General features: G+C 36.5%; 2 protein-coding genes across 3 annotated transcripts; one reads left to right on the top strand and one right to left on the bottom strand.

Moving 5' to 3' along the window:
• Window positions 1-62: 62 nt before the first annotated feature.
• Window positions 63-7805, bottom strand: LOC126852200 (pancreatic lipase-related protein 2-like). 2 transcript variants are annotated; one of them, XM_050596739.1, is made up of 7 exons: window positions 7635-7805; window positions 6472-6743; window positions 5941-6211; window positions 3210-3449; window positions 2892-3125; window positions 2273-2600; window positions 63-1630 (listed from the first exon to the last, which is right to left on the bottom strand). In XM_050596739.1, the coding sequence occupies exons 1-7, from the start codon at window positions 7792-7794 to the stop codon at window positions 1525-1527; spliced, it is 1611 nt and encodes a 536-aa protein (XP_050452696.1). In that variant the 5' UTR covers window positions 7795-7805; the 3' UTR covers window positions 63-1524. The 2 variants fall into 2 exon arrangements, with proteins under 2 accessions (XP_050452696.1, XP_050452697.1); XM_050596740.1 differs by lacking the exon at window positions 7635-7805 and adding an exon at window positions 7218-7390.
• Window positions 7806-18082: 10277 nt separating this feature from the next.
• LOC126852212 (uncharacterized) lies at window positions 18083-19512 on the top strand. The gene is made up of 2 exons (XM_050596757.1): window positions 18083-18193; window positions 18495-19512. The coding sequence occupies exon 2, from the start codon at window positions 18504-18506 to the stop codon at window positions 19254-19256; it is 753 nt and encodes a 250-aa protein (XP_050452714.1). The 5' UTR covers window positions 18083-18193; window positions 18495-18503; the 3' UTR covers window positions 19257-19512.
• The last annotated feature ends 1996 nt before the right edge of the window (window positions 19513-21508 follow it).

The raw sequence follows: 21508 nt of genomic DNA, 5'->3' as shown, positions 1-21508 counted from the left end.
CGCTTATTTTGTTTAATGGTTATTCAAGTCACGTAGCGAGTAAAATAATTTATGCGTAAATATTATATTAAAGAACTGTATTTTTTATGTATGTACATTCGCGATTAAAAATAACTGTCTTAATTGAATCGCTCACGCTCCGAATTTATATACTCGTATATGCCGAATAATGAATTATTTATGTATAAATATGCGCTAGTTAGAAATTAAATAATTCTTATATCGCATTAAATTAATTTAGCTCATTGAGCTTAACTTAGAAATCCTCAGATTTTACTTCTTACATCATGAGGAAAACGCTGTGCTAAATCTATCGATTATGAAATCTTGCTTTCTCTCTCTCTCTCTGAGAATTAAAATCAGATCCAAGTCTAAAAAAATCTAAAGAAGGGGTTAAATTAGCTGATTTGTAGGACTGTTTGTAAACTCTTCATGACTCATTTGGGACACACAAAAATCGCATTGCGCCCATCTTGCGTTTCGTAATTCGCTACGCGGCAAGAGAAATTGCGAAATTACCAGAATGTTATAACGGCTCATTGTAACGGAGCAAACAAACACTCATTATATAATATTATTGCGTCCTTCGTCGAATTCGCGAATACGATGCATTCTTTCTTGCACTCGAAAGTTTAATTCCTTTCTCTTTCTTCTTTTCGGGACATCGAAATTCATCGCGTCATCAAGTGTCATTAGTTACGCCATTATCGTCATTAGATTAGTCTCTCACGGCCGAACAAAGTGGAATTGATGCACTTATAAACATAAATTATGGGGTCAGCAATTTACCGGTGCGACGACGACGACAGCATCGCATGAAAGCAAATGTCGAAGCAAAAGAGGGAAAGAGAGAGAAAGAAAATGAGACCTCAGGCACATAATGACAGTGAAAGGATCGTGACTTTGCCATTGGTTGCGAGGGAAACCGGCGCTATTATGCGTGATTCGCGCGCGTTCGCCTCGCTCGGCGATCGGCTGTTCACCTATGACAGTTGCAAAATGAACAACTTGAATTGAATCGGAAATGCCAGAGTTTCCGGACATTAACTGTTATTCGTATGAAAGTAAATATAAAAAGTTTTGTGAAAATTGTAGGTGTCGTCCGAATGATTATTTCTACAATTCTACCTTATACAACGATCTTTCAATCGATATTGAAACATTGTGTAAAATAAAAGGACATCTTTTTACTCTCTACAATTTTTACAAAAGCAGATGAAGCTTTAGAACTTTCAAAATTTCTTCACGCGAATAACAGTCAACGAATATTATTTTACAATAACGAGCAGGGTCATCAGCCTTTGTCATCAATTTCGTTGCGACCATCAATTTGAAACTACAGTATAATTTCAGTAATTTGATGAACTTTCTTGTTACGCGGACAAATTTATTTTATAATTTCCGCGGATAAGTATAGAGATCGTTTTCATCTTCAATGTCGAAACCTCAAAAAATTTATCAGTTTCAAGCAGCGAGATCTAATCCTTGATTACGAGAAAGAAGGCATGTGTGGAGATTGATTCTTTACGTCGAGATTGTGTTGTGCTCCGCATTACGGCAGTTTTCCACGGTGAGAATCTTTGGCTGGTTTGCGATCAGCGTTTTTGTATTATCCGGACACAGAGTGATTCTGAAAAACAGGAAAGTCAGATGAGTTTACGCAATGCATGTAAGAGTCGATTACTTAACTATTGTATAATTATTTGTGATATATGTGCCTCTCTTTATGTCTATGTCTCTTTAAATGTCAATGGTTCGTTCTGATCAGTAAGTACTCTTTCCTTTTGATTTTAAATGTCACTATTGAAACGTTCGAACGTAATAAAGATGTACAATGCGCGGATTGCATAGAAAATAAACACTGAAGCTATAATGTCATAAAAAAATTATAAAGATACAAGATACGCGAAATAATATTTGAAGTAAAATATAAACATATTGAGGCTGTACATTTCTTGTATAATGTCAATTTCTGCACAAATATTTTCTATGCATTTGTAAAGAAAAAATAAATTTTCAAATAATATTTCTTTTTTAAACAAAACACTATTTAAACAATGATATATTTGCAATAATTTAAGCATGAAATATGCTTATCATTATGAAAAATTATATGCAATTAGAATATTTATGACTTTCTAAAGCTTGTCGCAAGGACATTGCGTGTATATTTCGCGTGTTCAAGGATCCCGGGTAATCAGGCGCTTCCCGCTAGAGATATTACATCATCGATAGTAAAATGAAAATCGCGAGATAAAAGAAAAATTCTTACTCGTGATCAGTCTCCAGATTTTTGATGGTCAACGAGTCAATGTAGGCCCGCGGTGTGTGAAGCAGCCTCCACGTGAGCGGGTTGAAGACCGAAGTCTGATACTCCCAGGTAATCTCAACAGAGTTTGGTTTGCCCACGATGTCTCCGGGTAGTACGATTGTGTGTGTACTACCAGGCTCGTAGTATTTTGAGGCCGAGCTCAACTGCATCTTCTCGGTTTTCCTGCCATTCGAGCCAATTGCGCGCACGACAAACATCCCGACCTCTCCGCCATATAACAAACTCTCATCTGTCTTGGAGATATTTATCGTCACCTTGTAGTGGCCTTCTGCAATTATTAGAAAATTAAATATATTATATATCTGTATTTTTTTTTTTGTAAAATAGCTACAAAATATATTTATATATTCGCTTTCTCTTCTTCATATTATACAATATTAAATACTTACTTTTTACGAAATTTCGAAAACGCATAATTAATTTCGTGATATTAATTACAGCTATTACAATCTTTGACAGTTTTAATTCATTTAGCTCGATGTCAAAAATATAAGCGATTCGTGCATACATATGTATAGTATTTTAAATTTTATTTTAATATAAATAAATCATTACTAACTGCAAAACGGTTTGTCACGTCCGGTCATGAGGTATACGGCCGCGTGATAGTTTCCGGGCTGAGCGTCCAGTCCGAATCTGGGACAGTATTGGTTTATGCAATCAAAACAGCTGCCCTCCTGGAACTTGTCCCAAGAGTTACACGGCACAGCTAAGAACGGGCATGGGCTGTTTATGCTCTCGATAAAGTACTCATAACTGCGGATATGATTGCATCCCAGAAATCTTTTGATTCCTGAAAAAAAGTATTTTAATCTCTCATTAATTTCTCTTCTCTTTCATATATGTTGAAATATTATGAATTAAATAAAAGGCTTACCTCGAAAGAAACTGCCGCGTTCCAAGGTGATGGAATTGAGCACACCCTCGTTACAGCCAGGCTGATTGCGGCCACCGTTCGGATAGAAATCGATGTGCGCTACCGGTTGCGTAATGCCGAGGCCGCCGCTGATAAAAGGATTGCAATCCGTGTGAATGGCTGTCACGAATGTCGCATCCGTTGGGTCCAGCCGGACCATCGGCGAGGTGTTGCTGAAGTGTGGTTCCGCCGGATCGAGACCTTGTGTTAAATTACGACAAGAAACATTAACGAACATTGCTTTCCGACGATATTTTCCGATTCGATGTAGATGAGAATTTATAATAATATGTATAACGGAGGGAAAATAAATTCTGCGTTCAGACTTCGAAAGAAGCGAACATCTAGGCCTTTCATCAACAGACAATTTTATCCTGATTTACATATTCTTTTTTTTTTTAAGAAAATTTCACGACATGTAAGAAGATTAGTAAAAGATTCTCGACTGGTGTTTTCGTATTTTGCATTTTTATGTGTTTAATTAATTATCAACATATATCCTCAATAGACAAAAAGCAACGTTAATGCAATAATTCAGCAATCGTTACGTGACTGTGACGACAAGAATTCTAAATCAATGTCTCGAGTAAAAATGTCAAGTCGAAGGCTATCATAGAACTATGTCTCAAAATTGACATATAACTCTCTATAAATCTTAATAGCGATACACATCTCTCGTTTGACATACAAAACATATATACGGTTTGTCTCACATAAGGGTTTACCGAACGTTTCGCCGCATTGCATAAAGACGGAAGTTATTTTATAGTTTGCCGAGAGATAATAAATTAATAGTTCGCAAAAGAAAGTTCGTTCGTTACATTCACATTCTCGCATCAGTGCGTTTTTCGGATGAATATTCTCCTTGAAATTTTCGGGCAAACTTTACTGAAAATACTCGGCGTATAAAAGAAATTCATTTATACGCGATAAATCGACAGCAAACGATTCGATAATTTTCTCTCGCCTGCGACTGATAATATCCCATTATTTTCCTCATCCTTGTTTGGAGAGGCCTATTCTCCTGCTATCCTCCTCTGCCACTTCTTGGAACAACGTGCTCTCTTATTCCGGTTGTTTACCGCAATCTCGTCTCCGGACGAATGTCCAGGAGCACGTCTTCCTCGTTTCCATCCTCGAACGTCCTGCTTCTATATATCGAAATGTATACCCTTCATTTCTCCCTCTCGTTAGGGGATGTTTCTCCTCGCCGAGGGGTAAGCGTCGAGGCGGAGAGAAAGCGTCGATTCGCCAGCCCTCGGCGAATTCTGCGATCTCGCTTCGCGGCCATGACGATTATAAACCCCGCCGTTATCCTTGTTAACACACTTCGCGTTTCCTTCTGTTATCCTGGTAGTTCCCGATGGGATCGATAGCTTACGTAACGACCAAACCCGTCCACCTCCAATCGGGCGCGTTCGATTCCATCGATTAGGAGGGGCAGAGGAATTTCGCGAGAAAGCTTCTTCCCTGAACGAGTTCTTGCGTTTTGTGGTCAATTATGTAATAAGTAGGCGCGCTAGTCTAAGTCACGTAGAAGAGAATAATCGTTCCAGTCGATTATTTATACTCCGAACTAATGATTCTCTTAATTTCCACATGGTGAACCGTTAAACAAGTTTTGACGAATCTTTGTGTGATATCGCCCGCATATATCGCGCGTTACATAATCTCATCGGCACGAGTCACGCAAGAAAGTACAACGAAAGTATTTTACGATCGTTGCTTTTACGATCGCTCGTCCTCTACTTGCTTGCTGCAGCGAATCGTATTGTCGCTCTTCGAGTCTTTGCTCGTTACGTTTGCAAAAATTTCACCGATCCTTTAAATGATAAACTCGCGTAATGAAGACTCCCATAGAAAGTTGAAACGAACGTACTTATACGTATATACGATGTGACCGGACAGGTAAACATTTTTTTATTCCTTCTCTTCACGCATCCATATTTTTGCTAATCATGGCTATTGTTATTTTTTTTCTACTATACACGATATAAATAAAATAACGTGAGATCTTTCTTTTCGACTTCAGGTTTAAGAAAATTAAAAGATAAAGAGAGAGAAAGTGTGAAAAAGAGATATCAATTTTTTCATCATTAATATCACAATTAATTTTTTTTTTTATCAAGATTAATAAAACATCGGAACCGGCCCGTCCAACTTTTTCGAGGAAGATACTCCTGCGACAACTGCTATCCTGATCATCTGCGATTCAATCGGCTATCTTCGTAATGCTCCGAGCTGTTTGCGACTGCAGGAGGGGACAAACGACCGGCTCCGACATTGATCGTCAGAAAAATGAGAGAAAGGAGAAAAAGAAAGGTATGTGTGTGTTTGTGCGCGATTACATTTCCTTTGCAAATTTACATACTTCTGTCACTCATTTCACTGAGTTTACTTTCTTCCTCCTCTCACGCTTTCCTGCGTTACGCACGCTTCTTAAGCCTCGCGTAAAGAGGCTCTCGACATCTCCTTCAGTCGCAATCATTCGCGTAAAAACATTACTTATTGTACGCGTAATTTTTGAAAAGATTATTTAAGCGATCATTTTTTTAGATTCGCCTGCGAATCGCTTGAAAAATTTCCGATGTATGAGTTATCGAAAAGTCCGAAAAGAATTGATAGATGTATTAGATTTTCTCGCTCTTCTCGAAATTCGTACTAAAAATTATACACGATTATTTAATTGTACCTGTAATCCGACCAAGCTTATAGCCATATTGATTGCTTAAGGTGTAGCCGACGTAGCCGCAAGTATGGGCGCCTAGACTATGTCCGATGCAATGCATCCTCGAAGACGGTATCTCGCCAATCTCGATCAGCTGAGCCGCCAGACGAGCTGTCATTGCGCCCACGAGCCGCGTGTTGGCCACGGCCTGCGTGTAGGGTGGTCCTGCGCCGGCGAGCCAATTTACGATCACGACATTGCAGTCCTCCCGTAGCAGTAATTCTTTCATCGTTCTCTAATCGATTAAGATGTTTAAATTAATAAATTTACAATTACATTAAGGAGGCAAATTTTTTTCTAGAGATAACACGATTTTACGGCTAAAAAGACAATATGATATATCTTGTTTTGGAGAATAATAAGAAGTTAATAAATAGATAAAAATTTTTATCTATTAATATCTTATTAATTCTCTTTCTAATATTTTTCATATAATGTATTTTTTATATCTCTATAAAATTTGAATTTTTCTCCAAAATTTTGCGACATGCTCACCAAAACCCAAGTCTTGTCACCGTTATCAAGGAACCCATGGATGATGAAGTAAAAATTGTTCTTCTTGTTCAAAGGCGTTCCCCGGATCGTTTCAAAGTCATCAATCTTCAACTCGTAGATTTGATCAGCTTGTTTGCGTGTGTAGAGGGTATAACGGGGATTGATGCTGTCCGGGCGCGCCGGAAATGTGGATACTGGTCGGTTTTCTCCGGACCAGGGTGTTCCGATATAGAAGCAACCGTATGGCTCGAAGCATCGCCACATGTACCATTCTGATTAAATAAACATTTTTTCAGTCTTCATTTATAGCTATAGAATTCAGTGAAATCCGAATTTAATATATTTAATTCGAAGATGGACTTTCAAGTTCTCTAAATGAAATATAAAATTATCATATTTTTAAAAATCATTAAGTGCTTTATGTTCATGAAAATTTAAAAAATCTTATTTTTGATCATTTTTGTAAATTTTAATAAATATGAATAACTTACAAAGAAGATCCTGTAAACTACAATTTAAAATTCTATTAAACGCACTTCAAAAAGTTTTGCGATTCATTTGCATTTCAATCAACTGGAGTTGAAAAAACCGTTAAAGACAAGAAAAGAAAAATCTAGAATGTTCTACATAAGTTTCTGATCAAACTGATCACACTGATCAAAAAATCGATCGAAGCTTCTCGTTAGGAATTTCGCGTTACCCTATACAAAATTTCGGCACAGATATTGCGTCACAAATAAACATACATATCTAACTGATCGCCGTCCTTCACTATATCGACCAACAAGTTCCGAACGACGAGAAAACGCTACTACGAATTACTCTCTCAGGGGTTATCAGGCACGTTCACGATATATCTCCGAGCGCAGTTTTATCAGTTCCTCGAAAACTCTGTTTTGTCTTCGTGTCCGGATCAGCAATTAATACAATCGCACGTGACAGTAAGAATAGTAAGCCTTATTTTCTTTATTAAAGTGATTGTCTTCCGACAAGGATGATCATTTTAATTCTCTAGTCACACGCTTAATTTAAAAAAAATAGTACATTATTTTATTATCGCAAAAAACAACAAATATTATTTTGATCCTATTTTTATCATTTATTGTCTATTAACGGACAATAAAAGATCAAACAGATTTTTCAGAAGCAAGACTGACACTTACGATCATCCAGATCAAATTTGTTCTCTTCCTCTTCTGGCGACAAGGTTGTGGTGGTGATATTCTCGGCTACACTGACGTTTTTTATATCTGTTTTCTCGGGCAAGGTTGCCATTATATTGGCAGTATACGCCAGTACAAACAAAGTCTCGTTGAGGAACATGTTGAAATATTCTTCGTGTTGACAAACCTTATATCGGTTGGTTTATAACTTGTGCGATTCCCACAGTGTCTCACTTTCTTGTGTATTATGATATTACATGCGGAATGTTTGATTTTTTACTTCATATAAAAAGTGGATAAAAAGTGAATGAAAAATATATATTAGATTATTACAGTCTCTCTTAATGATTCGACGCGTCTTTCGCGAGCTGGAATAAATTACAGGTGATTTAGAGCACCTTCCTCTTTATCGTTTTATTGTTATTCTCTTGAGGAATCGCACGGCACACATAAATATTTGAAGATTTTGATTTCTCGGTCTTTATATCGGTCGGTTAAAGACGAAAGAAACACTTTTCCGTTCGCAGACGTTGTTGCGACGTCCTTGGCTCTTGATTGTGTCCAAAGATCTCGTGAGTTCTCTAAATGTCTGTCTCGTCGGCGAGACGATTTGTCACTGCCAGTTACTGTAAGTCGTGCGCGATATCAGTAATAATAATGAAAAATCGATTGACGTAAAGACTGCTCGTGATAATACTTGTGTCGGCAACGATCCCGATATTAAGCATCCGTCTCGGAATAAACAAAAATTTATGTCACACACACGTCACAATTGACAGCGTTATCTCGAGTCGTCAATATCTCTTCTAATTTTTCTAAAAATCTTCGCGTGTACATGTAATTAACATATTTATTTGAACAACTTTTAACAAGCGATAATTTTATGTAAATAATCTTTTAAAAATTAAATATTTCTCTTCGCCATCAAATAATTGTCGAGACGCACCAAAAACAATTCTTGCTTAAGTCGATCTGTTGATCTCGCGAATGTGTTCTGCCAATCGAATCGAATTGATTACGTTATGGGAAATATCGGAACGTACTCGTGAAAGCGATGACACGGTCACGGTCAAGCGTCCTCGATGATCCCGAGTTCACTGATCGGCTCTAATCACTCAAATTTCTACTGACCCATGTGAATCTCACGCGTTTTCGCCCCACTCTGGGAGGAGCTCAGCTGTTCTCCTTCTCGAAGTGCTCTTATCCGGTTTTAAGATGGAAATAGGAGGTGGCCATTTCAATTTAATAAGAATTTTCTGTGTGTCATTTATATTTACAAGCCATCGCGAAAAAATTTATTGCAAGAAATAAATTTATCTTACGTCTCTTTCTGTCTTTTCATACAATTAATGTCTTTGAAAAATATTTGTACATTAACCGTGTGTGCGTTTTATATTATTTTCTTGTACACAGAAATACTAGAAATTATGTGATTAAAAATACATTTATAACAAATACTTACAGAGACAATTAATATTTTAAAACAAGTTATACAGTCTCAAGATTATTTCTCAAAATCGAATTATTCCATTTTCCATTAAATTCCTCAATTTTCTATCGTACTCCGAAACATCACCGAACATTTAGAAAGAACATAGAAAGCTCTTGTCGACTGGTTGGTTGATCCTTGACTAACATAGCGGTCTGGAAACGAGTCATTAAATGAAATACTGTTTTCATAGAATCCCACGGGATGTCGTCGAGAGAGCCTTCAAAAGGACCGCTCTTTTTGTAGTAGCCGCCTGTTCCTGGAAGAGCGTTTCTTCCCAGACAATGCGAGACGATAAATCCAGCGGTGGTCCAGCGGCTCGCGGCTAATTAAACTGGATCAAAGCCACTTAAGGTGCTCGTTAAAAAGTCGTCCTCGTTTTCTCCTCGTCTCAAGTAGCGTGATGAGCATTCTCCGCATCATTAAGGCTCCCGCGATCGCACGTAAAAGATTGTAGAATTTCTGTAAGAGCAAAAATTAATCGTATAGGAAAACGTGTAGGAGAGAGCCTTGTTGTATCCGATTCTTTATTTGTCAAAGGTAGAAAATGATTTATTCATCGATTACAACGATTTAAATTTTTTGTGGTTTTGTGGAAATTTATAGCACATTCTTAAACGTATATAATGTTGGAAAAAGACTAAAATTATATATATGTAATATTGTAAATTAAATAATTATATAAATCTTTACTGTTTCTCTCTCTCTTTCTCTTACACACACACACACACACACACACATATGCACATTTATTATGCTTATATATATGCGCTTTATGTGAGCGTTGATTATTTATAAATAATATACATATATATATGTGTGTAAACAGTATGAAAAATCCCCAAGAAAAAACCGCGTCATCTAAAACAGATTCTTGCAAACATTTATCTCGGCGATTAAACAAAACACAACATCGCCTCGTTATACAAAATCCGTCGGGTAACAGGATACGGAGCGGGCCTCGTAACATTAGGGACAGGACACAAGAGCCCTTTTCCGGCGTAAAAAGGTATCGAACCGATCGATATACGGGTTGGGTCGAGAGCCGGTAACGCACGCCATAGAATTGGCGCGCCGCCCTATGGGGTGCCGTCGACCCCGACGGAGCCGCTGCCTGCGTAAACGAAGCCCCGCGTATCCCCCAAACATCCCCCTTCGCGAGTCACCCCCGTGCGATGCTGAAAATCGGCCTCCTGACCGATCGTGAATCCCTAATACCGCGCACCCCCGAGATGTCTCGCGTGTTACCCAGGAAACGTCTCGCGTTGCCCAGGAAACGTCTAGCGAAATCGCGCCGCCGAGGACGGGACTCCTGGCCGTTTCTGCGGACTTGGTAACCGAATCGTACGACTGTTGCATCGTGATTACCGCGAAAAGTATGAATGACAGCCGCGCGCGGGCCGCGTTCGAGGAAGGGTTGCAACCCCCGAAGCTCGCGATACAGGATCCGCGCTCCGATCTTGCCGCGATTCTTGCGCGACTGCATCTAGCCTTATCTTAGCGCGATGAATTTTGAAAGACTCACGACTCAAAGTATATTTATTTTACATAAATATTTCCTGTAAAATTAGAATTATATTAAATGCACGATCATATATAATTATAATATCAAATTTATTATTAAAATACTATATATATATATATATATATATATATATATATATATATATATATGTATATGCGAGTCCGACGGATTCGTCGAATTGCAATGAAAAATATTTCGTCGATATTATAACTACATAAATAATATATTGCTCGAAAGAAAATGGCGAGATGACAAAAAAGAGAAACGAGAAATCGAACGTATATAAAGACGTTATTCACGTGCGTGGGTAGCTATGGTATATAACGTGGGTCTTTAATGATACGAACGACAGATCGCCGCCCCCTCCTTTGACCTTGAAGGAACCCTTGAAACGCTCCTATCAACCCTTGCTACCCTGTTACATTGCCCTATCCAATCCCCATCCATTTATTCCCATCTATCATTCATGCGCCCTGCGATTCCCATCTGTCATTCACGCACCTCCGTGCAAGGTGTCTTCTGGGCTCGGTCGAAAAGTGATTAACGTCACCGACAATGTAACTATTTATGATCTACCTTAAAAGAGAGAGTTTCTATTTTTTCCATTATTCGTATCTTTATTTTTTTATTTAAATAATCGCTCGTTATTTTGCGTGTCTTCTCGGTTTCATTTATTAATGCTTGATTATTAAAAATCGCGTCTGGTTAAAGGATAGATTACTTACGCATATTTAATTGCGATGTTATTAAATAAATATTTATCAATATGACATAAATTTAACATAGACATTAATTGTTTTCTTTTCCCTCTTTCCGACTCTTCCTGCGTCAAAAATTTTTATTTAATGACATGTGCGTCAAATGTGTTTCGGTGACGATTGTACTTTGCACTGTTGATTTGCCGTCGTTCGCAATAACGCGTATTCTGGGCAATGTACATCAGATAACGTATTGCGTTGCCGGGACGTAGGTCGATTGAACGAGGATTTGTTTTCGAAAGTAGATAAAACTGTAGAATTTGTGTTAAAAAAAATTCAATATATAATCAATATATGTATGTATAAATGTTTTAATTGCTTCAATCAATATGTTATCTGAATGAATCCCGAGTGAATTACAGTAATTTCGTTTCGTGGAAAAATAACGTATCGTACAAACAGTAAATAATGTTGCCAACTTTGATTTTCATTACCGTTGACTTTTTGTCCAAGACGATAAACGAGATTTTTCAAATATTCGATACGAGTGGGATAAACGAGACGCGACAAAAATTATTTTTCTAAATTTTGCAATCGATTGCGTGCACTTCGTATATTTATAAAATTCACAACTTGACGCCTTCGTGAAATTCAATCTCACAGAGAGATAAGAGAAGAGTATTTATAATACTAAAGATACGATTCATGTACGATTACTATCATTATAAAGAACAGAAAAAAAAAAAAATGGTCGACTTCGAAGACGAGATTAGAAATTCAGAAATTCGCAGATTGCTTTTCGGTCGATCTTTTTTGTCGGATTTTCTCTGCTCTAGTCGCCCCCTCGTGATCCCATTCCCTTTGCTTCTCGAACGTGCCTTTATAGGGTCGCGCACTTCGATCCAAGCACCTCGTTCGTCTTCATGAAATCCTGTTCCACTCGCCGACACGTGTCCGTCTGGGGTTGCGTAACCCTTTGAACGTGCGATGAATCCAACGTGTAAAAACCGACGCGACGAAATTATTAATCGCCCGCCGCTCAACTCGTCGTAGCGCGTGGACAATTAAGCGGCAATTTTGCGGGATCGGAGGAAAAAAAGGATCATACAAAACGAACTTCATTTTTTCATCAGGCGAACATGAAAACGGCGTAGCGAGACGACGCGATACGACGCATGCTGTTTGTGCGTATGGTGCGTTTCGCATCGTTAAACAAAGTGAAACCACTTCCGGCCTGCGCGTTCTATTCCGTACTCGCGAGCTGTAATTAAAAGCGCGTGGATTAAGAAAAATTTATCCTTCTATTCGGAATGCATTAGATTTTCTTTCAACAACAAACTTGAATAATGTAACGATTTACTTTTAAGAAGATATTTCTCGCCAGATTAAAATCTTAGAATCGAGATATAAATAATTATCAATTTTTACGCTGCAGTCGATTTTAAGAATCACTTGTAATGATAATATTTTAATCTAATGTCAAACAAAAACAAAACAAAAAAAAAATATAAAAATAAAAAGATGTGGAAACTTTATCGCCTGCAATCATGCCCTTCGCGAATGCATTTTAATTTTAATCGCGATTGATAAGGAATTAATCTGTATATGGAAAAGCAAATATTCGAATAGAGATGCAATGTGCGAGGAATAATTTTGATGATATAAATGTATATGGAAGAGAGATGAAAAATCTGATAAAGAACTGGTGATTAATGGAATTTTAATATCGATTATTTCTATCAAAATCACGCGAATCATGAAATAAATTCGGAAAAAACTTTTTCACCAACAATTCCAGCAATATGTTTTTACAAATGCCAGTTTGCATAATCGAATCAGAGATAAAATTACTTTCTAACATTATAATCTTTCTATCGCTTTAATAAATAATAATATTTAATAATCCACGATGTATACATATATTAATGCAATAATACGTGAATTTTTAGCAAAAGTTCCATCTACATAAATATTATATTTAAAAAAAAGAGTCTATTCTTTCATTCTGTTTCTACTAGAAAGACGATAATGCCAGACGACATAATTATTTAAGCATGCGATTAGATTTTCGATGGCCTGTCCCTCTCTGGAGTCTCTGTTGTTGCGCCATCGCCCTTCCGGTAGGGATTATGGTGTAACAGGGCCGAGAAGAGTCCCCAAAATACTTACATGCGTGTTCTAAGACCCTGTGAATACGGCCCTTCGCGCGACGCTAAAGGCGCGACTCGATTGTGATTCCACGGCGCGTCTGGAACGCGCGCCTTCGTCGACAACGAACGTGTCGCCGTCGAAGGGAAGTCGGCTGATGACATCGATTAGGAGAGCATATTCCCGAGAATGCTCTCTAGACAGGCTGCACTATGGAAATCCAATTTAGAGAGATATATATATATATATATATACATATGTAATTCCTCTTTTTTTTATACATATGTAAGATATTGATTGTAAGAGAAGCAAAGCTGAATACAGAATATGCTGCTTTCTCTCTCTCTCTCTCTCTCTCTCTCTCTCTCTCTCTCTCTTTTTATCTCTTCCTTTAATTATCAAAAATTATTAATAAGACTATATGTTTGTATGTCGCTGAATTATTATGCAAAGGATTATATACGAGAGGACAATTTTTGATTCTAAATTAAGATCGAAATTTTGAGATGTAGAGATCTCTCATAATCTACAAGATTTTATTTCTCCATCCGAAGAAAAAGTAGAATGTTTTATTTTATAGATAAAAAAAAAAAATTAATTTTACTAAAATAAAGCTTGTTGATTTTACGGTCCCATATTTTATAACGGGTTCTCTAAAATTTTAGTGCAAGTGTTTATAATTACCATACACACGTGTATCGTGGAAAGTAGCGGATCTTATAGTTTCCACATTCTCGTTTTTTCCTTCTTATATTAATAATTTACCGTTGATAAAATACAGTTGAAGATGTCACGATAAATCATCTTCCATTGGTGAGTCGTGTGTGATATGCTCGCTCTCGGCTATCGGGAGATCGATCTCAAAAATTTGTCGACCGGTTCATGATATCCTGTTAAACTTCAACGCTGATTTGACTTTCACTTTTCGAAGCCCTTGGCGAAACCGCATGGATAAGCTATCCTTGGGCGCCGAGAGTCGATCGCGATTTTATATGTGTATCTCTCTCCTTTATCTATAACACAACCCGCATATATCGCTATTACGATCTTTCACAAAACAAATTCCATATATCAATGATGATCGCGCTGCGTACTATTGCTCGATACGCATACGCGATCTTTGCAAGCGATGCAATTTTCCCGAGGCCCTGCTGCGTACCGTAAAATATTATATTAACGATCACGAGATATGTATATATATATATATATATATATATTATTCACACATATGTATATATTATTTTTGTATCAATGCACATTCCAAATTCGCCGATGTATCACCGCAAGCCGAGACTCTTGCGCTCTCTCGGTGCGTGCATATATCGCGCTGCATAGGCGGTTTTCTCTCGCAACGTTATATTACATTAACGTTGTTCCGGAAAGTTCGTTTAATACGCCATGTACGGGAGGGTTGTTACGGGAGGGCGGATCCCTTTCTCAGAACTGCCGAAGGGCTTCCGCACGTGTTTCGACCAGTCCTTTCTTCATGGTCCCCTAATAAAAGTGCGTAGGCGTATGCCCTTTAAGGATTAAGAGTCGTGAATTCTCCCATAAAAGGGTTCGAGCACACGGCACACTACAAGAGGGTGCCTCGCGGAATTTCACGGCCACGCGGGGTTGCCCCTCGCGACTCCTGCATTCCTGTTGCGTTAGTTTATCTTTAAATCAGCGTTAAGCGATTCGCCCGTGATCCCTTGTTCCTTTGTTTACCGTGTCGTCGCCGACAAAAGGTTCGCGTCATCGTTCGTGAGAATGAAAGCTAGCTTTCCTCGTGCCGGGGGCGTGCACGACTGCGTATGAATACTAATTGGCAACGAGGAAGATGGAATTAGGCAATCATCTTCGCGTGGAGGATAGCGTGCGCTGGAGGAGCGATTAGGGTGATTATGGGCCCTAAAGCGGAGCCGTAGGGCGAGAACTTTCCTTACGAATTGTAAAAACGAAAAGAGATGAAAGTAGAACTTGCGACTTAAACTCCATTTGACTCCCGTCTTCGAGATCAAATGGGATGAAAAATGATAAACGGCTCGATCGATTTTCATTGCGATTGATTCTACGATAATGAATGACTTCGCGCAATTTTAAACTGTCATCGAAACCTTTGTGTTTTTTATCAACTTTCGGATGACTCGATCAGGAAATCATGGCATGATTGTGGTTCGCGGCTAGCATGAAAAGTGGGATAGGATGCGATTCGCCAGGGTGTACGCTTATTTCGTATATCGATTTATGGAAAATATCAATTTTGCGCTCGATACTTTTCATCACGAAAGTGCACTTTTGTTTGCGAATTTATCTCTTTGTTAAACGGAAAGCAAACCTACTGCGGTTCTCGATAAATTTTCTTCAATTGCTTTACAAAGTTATGTGTTGTATTAACACGCACACGATTAGCATGAAATTGTTTTTATTATTAGTACAGATTAATATAAATTTTTCTACAAGAAGAGAAGAAAAAAGTATTTGAATCGCACAAACCTTGCAAACTCCTCTTATTCCAATTAATTACTATGCCGATTTCTGATGCGCGTCTCTTTGACGAGTGCGAACGAACTCACGTCAAAGACTGCCGAAAACCTTGTCGGCAATGCGTCGAAAAGTGCGTCTTTTTTCTCGAGCACGGAAGAACGCGGAATCAGGAAACCAGGATTCAGAAAGCTCCAAGATCCATCGTGAGAAACTCCCTTACCGAGCTCTTTGAATCATCGCGTCGAGACGCTACGCGATTGATGATGGGCTTATTATAAATAAAATTGCGTTTGCCTCGTGGCAAGGATGTCAACGATACCAGGATATCATCATCCGATCGCCCTATATTTCCGACCAAAACCGGTCGGTCTGTGTCAGCCCGGTTGGAAAAATCTTCAATCACCTTAATTCGAATGATCCAATTAATCTTCTCTCAGCTTCTTGATACTCTCTTTGACAATGAACTCATTAATGCTTCGACTTTATATGAAAAAGCTGATAAGCATCGCTAGTTGAGATTTTATCTTGATTACGCACGTGTTTCGATTATCGGTTATCAGTTATCTCCCATCATGCGCAGACTACACAACCGAGCGGTGTCGGTCGCGGTCGATGGCCTCGTAAATTATCCAGGTTTGTCCGCGGACAGAAACGAACAGACATCGAGAATATTAGGATATTATGATGGCGAGACGCAGCAGTGACCTGTAGCCGCGGTCGGCTTTCTGATCTCCTGGAGACCGAGGACGTCTCTTGGCGCTGATACCACACGACGAAGCGCGTATCGACGTGCCATGTGTCACAGACGACACGCATAATGCGCTATCGCCGATAGAGATGCATATGTTTCAAAGATGCAGACCCTCTTTCCTCTTCTTTTCTCTTCCCTTCTCGTCTTTGCTTTCTTTGTTTCGAAAAGAATTATTTTTAAGTATAATAACGCTCGTTTTATTTGAATATTTATCTTCTACTGGAATAATAGATGTACGAATGTGGAAAAAAATATTTATCTGAAACGCAATAATTGACATTACTAAGTAAAATAATAATTTTAAAAGAATTATCACATTTTCCTTTTATCTGTGGAATAATAATTAAAGTTTTTATATAATGACCATTTTTAATTATTTTATTTTTAAGAGCGCTGTGTATATTAGTCATTTTGTGCGTTCGACGTTTTTATTTTTGTTATTATTGTTAACAATAATACAATCAGCAATATGGTGATGTTAATCGCCAATAACGATGTCTGCCATTGGAAATTCTTCCGGAGACTTAACGACATATTCACCGCTTTAGCGCAACGAATTCAATTTGTCTCGGATAAAGAAAGATAAATCGCGCAGATGTCAACGGTATTAGGGCGACATGATCGTGCGAAGGAAGCTTCGGGGGCCAGTTGGCTTTCGTGGCAGAAACCGACAATTGAAGATTTTCCGTTCGATAAAGTGACGACCCTTACTTATGGCAGACGGAAATTGCCTTGAGAAATTTTCGTTGCAGGGGAAATTATGGAAAAAAAGGTCTCAATCATTTTGTTTTTGCTTATTTATATATAATTTATGTATATGGAAATATTTCGTTAGTATCGCCTTTCCATTCGCCCGACCAAAGGGAAAGCTTTCTGATAAATGTAACCTGAGTCAAGAAACGAATGAAAGCTGGTTCTATGAGTTCAAAATAGAGACATGGAAAATAAATTTTTAAAATCTGCTGCGATAAATCTACTTGCAAAGAAGATACGTCCCGATAAAAAAAAATTTCGAAACCAAGTCTTGGGATTTAATTGATCCGCAAGTAAAGTATGATTCAACGCAAATTTTTGACGTAAATATCATTTTATTTTAATTATATTATTTCATAATTATTATTTAATAAGAGACTTTTTCGAAAGAAGTTCAAATTTACTGTGAGATTCTAATGCAATGGTAATGTGTTATTTCATATATTGTTTTGAAAAATTTTGTTTTAAGAAAATGTATATATACACACACACATATATATATATATATATATATATATATATATATATATATATATTGTATCTACAAATAATATACTATTAATCTGTTGAGATATATAATAAAGCATTAAACAATTTTTAAGTTTGGCCGTACAATGACATTGCTTTTCAGTGAGCTTATATTTACAATAGAATCAAAACAACATGCGTTTCACGTAGTTGTTTATTATTCGCATCCAGATACACTTGTGTTTTCATATCTATTTGGTAAATATCTCTTTTACGTTAATTATTTAATATTTGGAAGAGTTTTCTTCAGATTTAAATATGCTGCGAGAATTATTAGTTTTAATATTTGCGAAACATTTTGTTTTAAGAAAGAATATATCTTTGAATGTCGATAGATGTAGTCGTGAAAAAAAAAAAAAAATAGTTGAGATATCGTAAAGCGAGAATCGCGAGAACAAACTTAACAAACTTAACAATTTTTATCGTACATAATAATTTCTTTATTTATTATATAGCGTGTTTTAATTTTTTAATTTTTTTTTTTTTACTTTTTTTGTAGGTTATTATAATGTCTCATATCCAAAGAATTAAAGATCAGCTAAAATTAAGATATAAACGCGAGGCAGCAGCAAAAGCAGTTTTAAATGGAGAAAAGAATCTGCGAGACGCTGCAAAATGCTATGGAATTGATAAAAGAATTTTAAAACGTAAAATAATGCTCGTAAGAAAAATGGGATTATATTATGAATTAAAAACTAAATATGAATCAGCAGTGAAGGAATATTTAAGTGAAGAATCCACTCTAGAAGCCGCTGTAAAATATTATAAAATTAGTGAAAAAGTTCTGATGAGAGAAATTAGTCTCTTTTTGGAGCACAACAGCGCAGAGAATGCTGCACAGTACGTATACGAGAGACCTATTGAACGTGCAGCAATTTTTACAATTAGTGAAGAAATTTCCTTATTGAAAGATTTATCGGACTGGAAAGAGATTGCTCAACCATATTGCTTTTGCCAATTGTGCGCGATGGTACAATTGTTGAGTTTAGCAAATCAATACGTTAAAAGCAGAGAGAGAATATATCCAAGAAGATGGCATCAAAGTGAAATACTAGAATGGCTTCTCAAATTCGAAATGAGATCAAGCACTTACATTTCAACAAACTTTCGACCTTATTGTATAAAAATACCAACTGAAACTGAACGGATGGCGGTACATGATCGCGATAAACAGGCAAACAATTTTGCAGATAAGTCTACGCAAACAGATCTGGAGATTGTTGAGAAGCCTATGGATCTAAGGATCAAAGAAAAACATTAAGAGAGAGAAATCGAGACGGTATCTCCAAAAGCTACAAGATTTTGTTTAAGTTTGATGGTTTTTATCAATAATTTTGACTAATAAAAGAAGAACGTTTAAAGAAATTTGAAAGTCAAAACAATCGAAGAAGAAATTCAGATTTAGAATAATACTATTAATATTCTTGATAAAAGTTAAATAAAATTGACTTAGTGTGTGGATTATTATTAATAATTATTATTGACAAATGTATATATAAGATTTGAACGAGTATAGATGCGATTCGGTACAAAAACTATTTTATTATTAATTATATTAAATACCGTTTTACAAAGACAGTTTCTCACATTTGTCAATGTTTTTAGATGAGTGTTCAAGTATTGATAAAGAAAGAACTCTATAATTGAAATTATATAAGTATAGAAAGAAAAAGAGAAAGTTTTTTTCATTTATAATAGATATACTTGAATGTAAGTTATATATTTTACTTTCCCTATTTCATTTGTTTCTGTAACTCAAAATATTTTTTTCTTAAAAGATAATAATATAACTTTAGTCAAAGTTGCTAACAACTTAAAAGAAAAGAAATTCTACAGAGTATAAATTAATATATAATTTATTATTCTATCTGTTTAATTGTAATTTTGAATCATACTTGAACATATAAAAATTTTTTATCATATAGAACCGATTATTATTTTTAAATCGCAAAAAAACGATCTCTATGTATAAACTTATTATAAATGTATACATACACATACATGTATATGTATTATATATAAATATATATTTATATATATATAATAATATTATATATATATATATATATATATATATATTGAAAAATCATATTTTTATCGTATTGATTATATTTCTGAAATCGGAATGTCAGTAGTATGTAATTATAATATGAGATTTTTATTGTCGATTTAATTACTGTAGGCTCCATATGTCTGATAGTATTGTATTATATTCTGTTTTTCTAAAAAACCATGTGAAAAAATACTCCAGATAAAAACATATAGCAATAAAGAGAATTTTTCTTTATGTAAATATATATGTATATTATGTACATCTTTCCTAAAAAAATTTTGTGAAAATTTTGTCATGTGTGTTTTAGATGTTCACATCTTTTTTTAAAAATCTATCTATATAAAGCACATTAAATATTATTTTTATAAATATGTAAACTTATAAAACTTATAAAAATTAAAGCAAAAATAAATTAGTAAGCTATTGTAAACTGTATACTAGTGGTGTAAAATAATAATTGATCTTCGTTAGGCACTTTTTCGAATCTTTGTATTTTGTTTAGATATTTCTTTACTTGTTTTATAGACAAACAGGACAAATTCAAACATTCTAGTCTTTTTCAGCCAAAAATATTACTCGATCATCTTTAAATTCTCGTATTAAATTATTGTATTAGGTGCGTCATACAAAAAACGTTATTTATTAAAAAAATGCATTTAAAATCTTATTATAATACGATGAAACGATGCACTTTGACAGACTCATTCTAATTATTTCATCATTATTTTATGAGGATGATTTAGGGTCGAAAGGATCACGACTCACTCTTATCGGATATCTTCTCAAGCAAGATCCCGATTCGAGTTGGTTCTCGAGCGAGATCCCGATTTGAAAGGTCGCGTCAATCATAGATTCCCCTCGTCCAAACCAGTCCAATCGATCGTCGTCAATCAACGACCAGGTGGGTATCGTTAGGTATCAGGGCGTCATGAGCGAGGAGTAATTTGCAGAAAGCGGGTGCAAGGAGTGAATGATCGCGATGGAGTTAGCATTTGAAAGGAGCATAGAGAGAGGATCCGAACGTATGAAGATAATTTTTCTCAGCGTGTCCACCACGTGTCCGGGTTATTCTCGGTTCATCTATGTCTGTGTATCTATATTTATCTCTTATATTGTATGTCGTCCGAAAGGAAGAAAAAGAAGCAGAGGAATCAATAGTAAGCCCACTGCATTCTCTCTCGGCAGGATATTTCTCATTGTGCGAGCGAAGTACGAGTTTCATGAGAACAAACGGTTTCCGGTATCCATAGTGTCACAATTTTCTCTCTCTCTCTCTCTCTCTTGCTTTCTCTCTCTCTCTCTCTTTGTGTCCATCGAGACGGCGAAAACGACCGTAAACGAGCGTCTTGATAGGCACCAAGAAAGCCGAGGACAATGGAGCGACTTCTCCGTGTGACAGGGTAATATGAGTCCGGAGAAACCGTCGGATCGATTGATCGGGGAACGCCACCCCGAACTAA

This window comes from Cataglyphis hispanica, chromosome 10 (assembly GCF_021464435.1).
Source record: "Cataglyphis hispanica isolate Lineage 1 chromosome 10, ULB_Chis1_1.0, whole genome shotgun sequence".
Classification (NCBI taxonomy): Eukaryota; Metazoa; Arthropoda; class Insecta; order Hymenoptera; family Formicidae; genus Cataglyphis; species Cataglyphis hispanica.
This window is presented reverse-complemented; position numbering and strand designations above follow the sequence as displayed.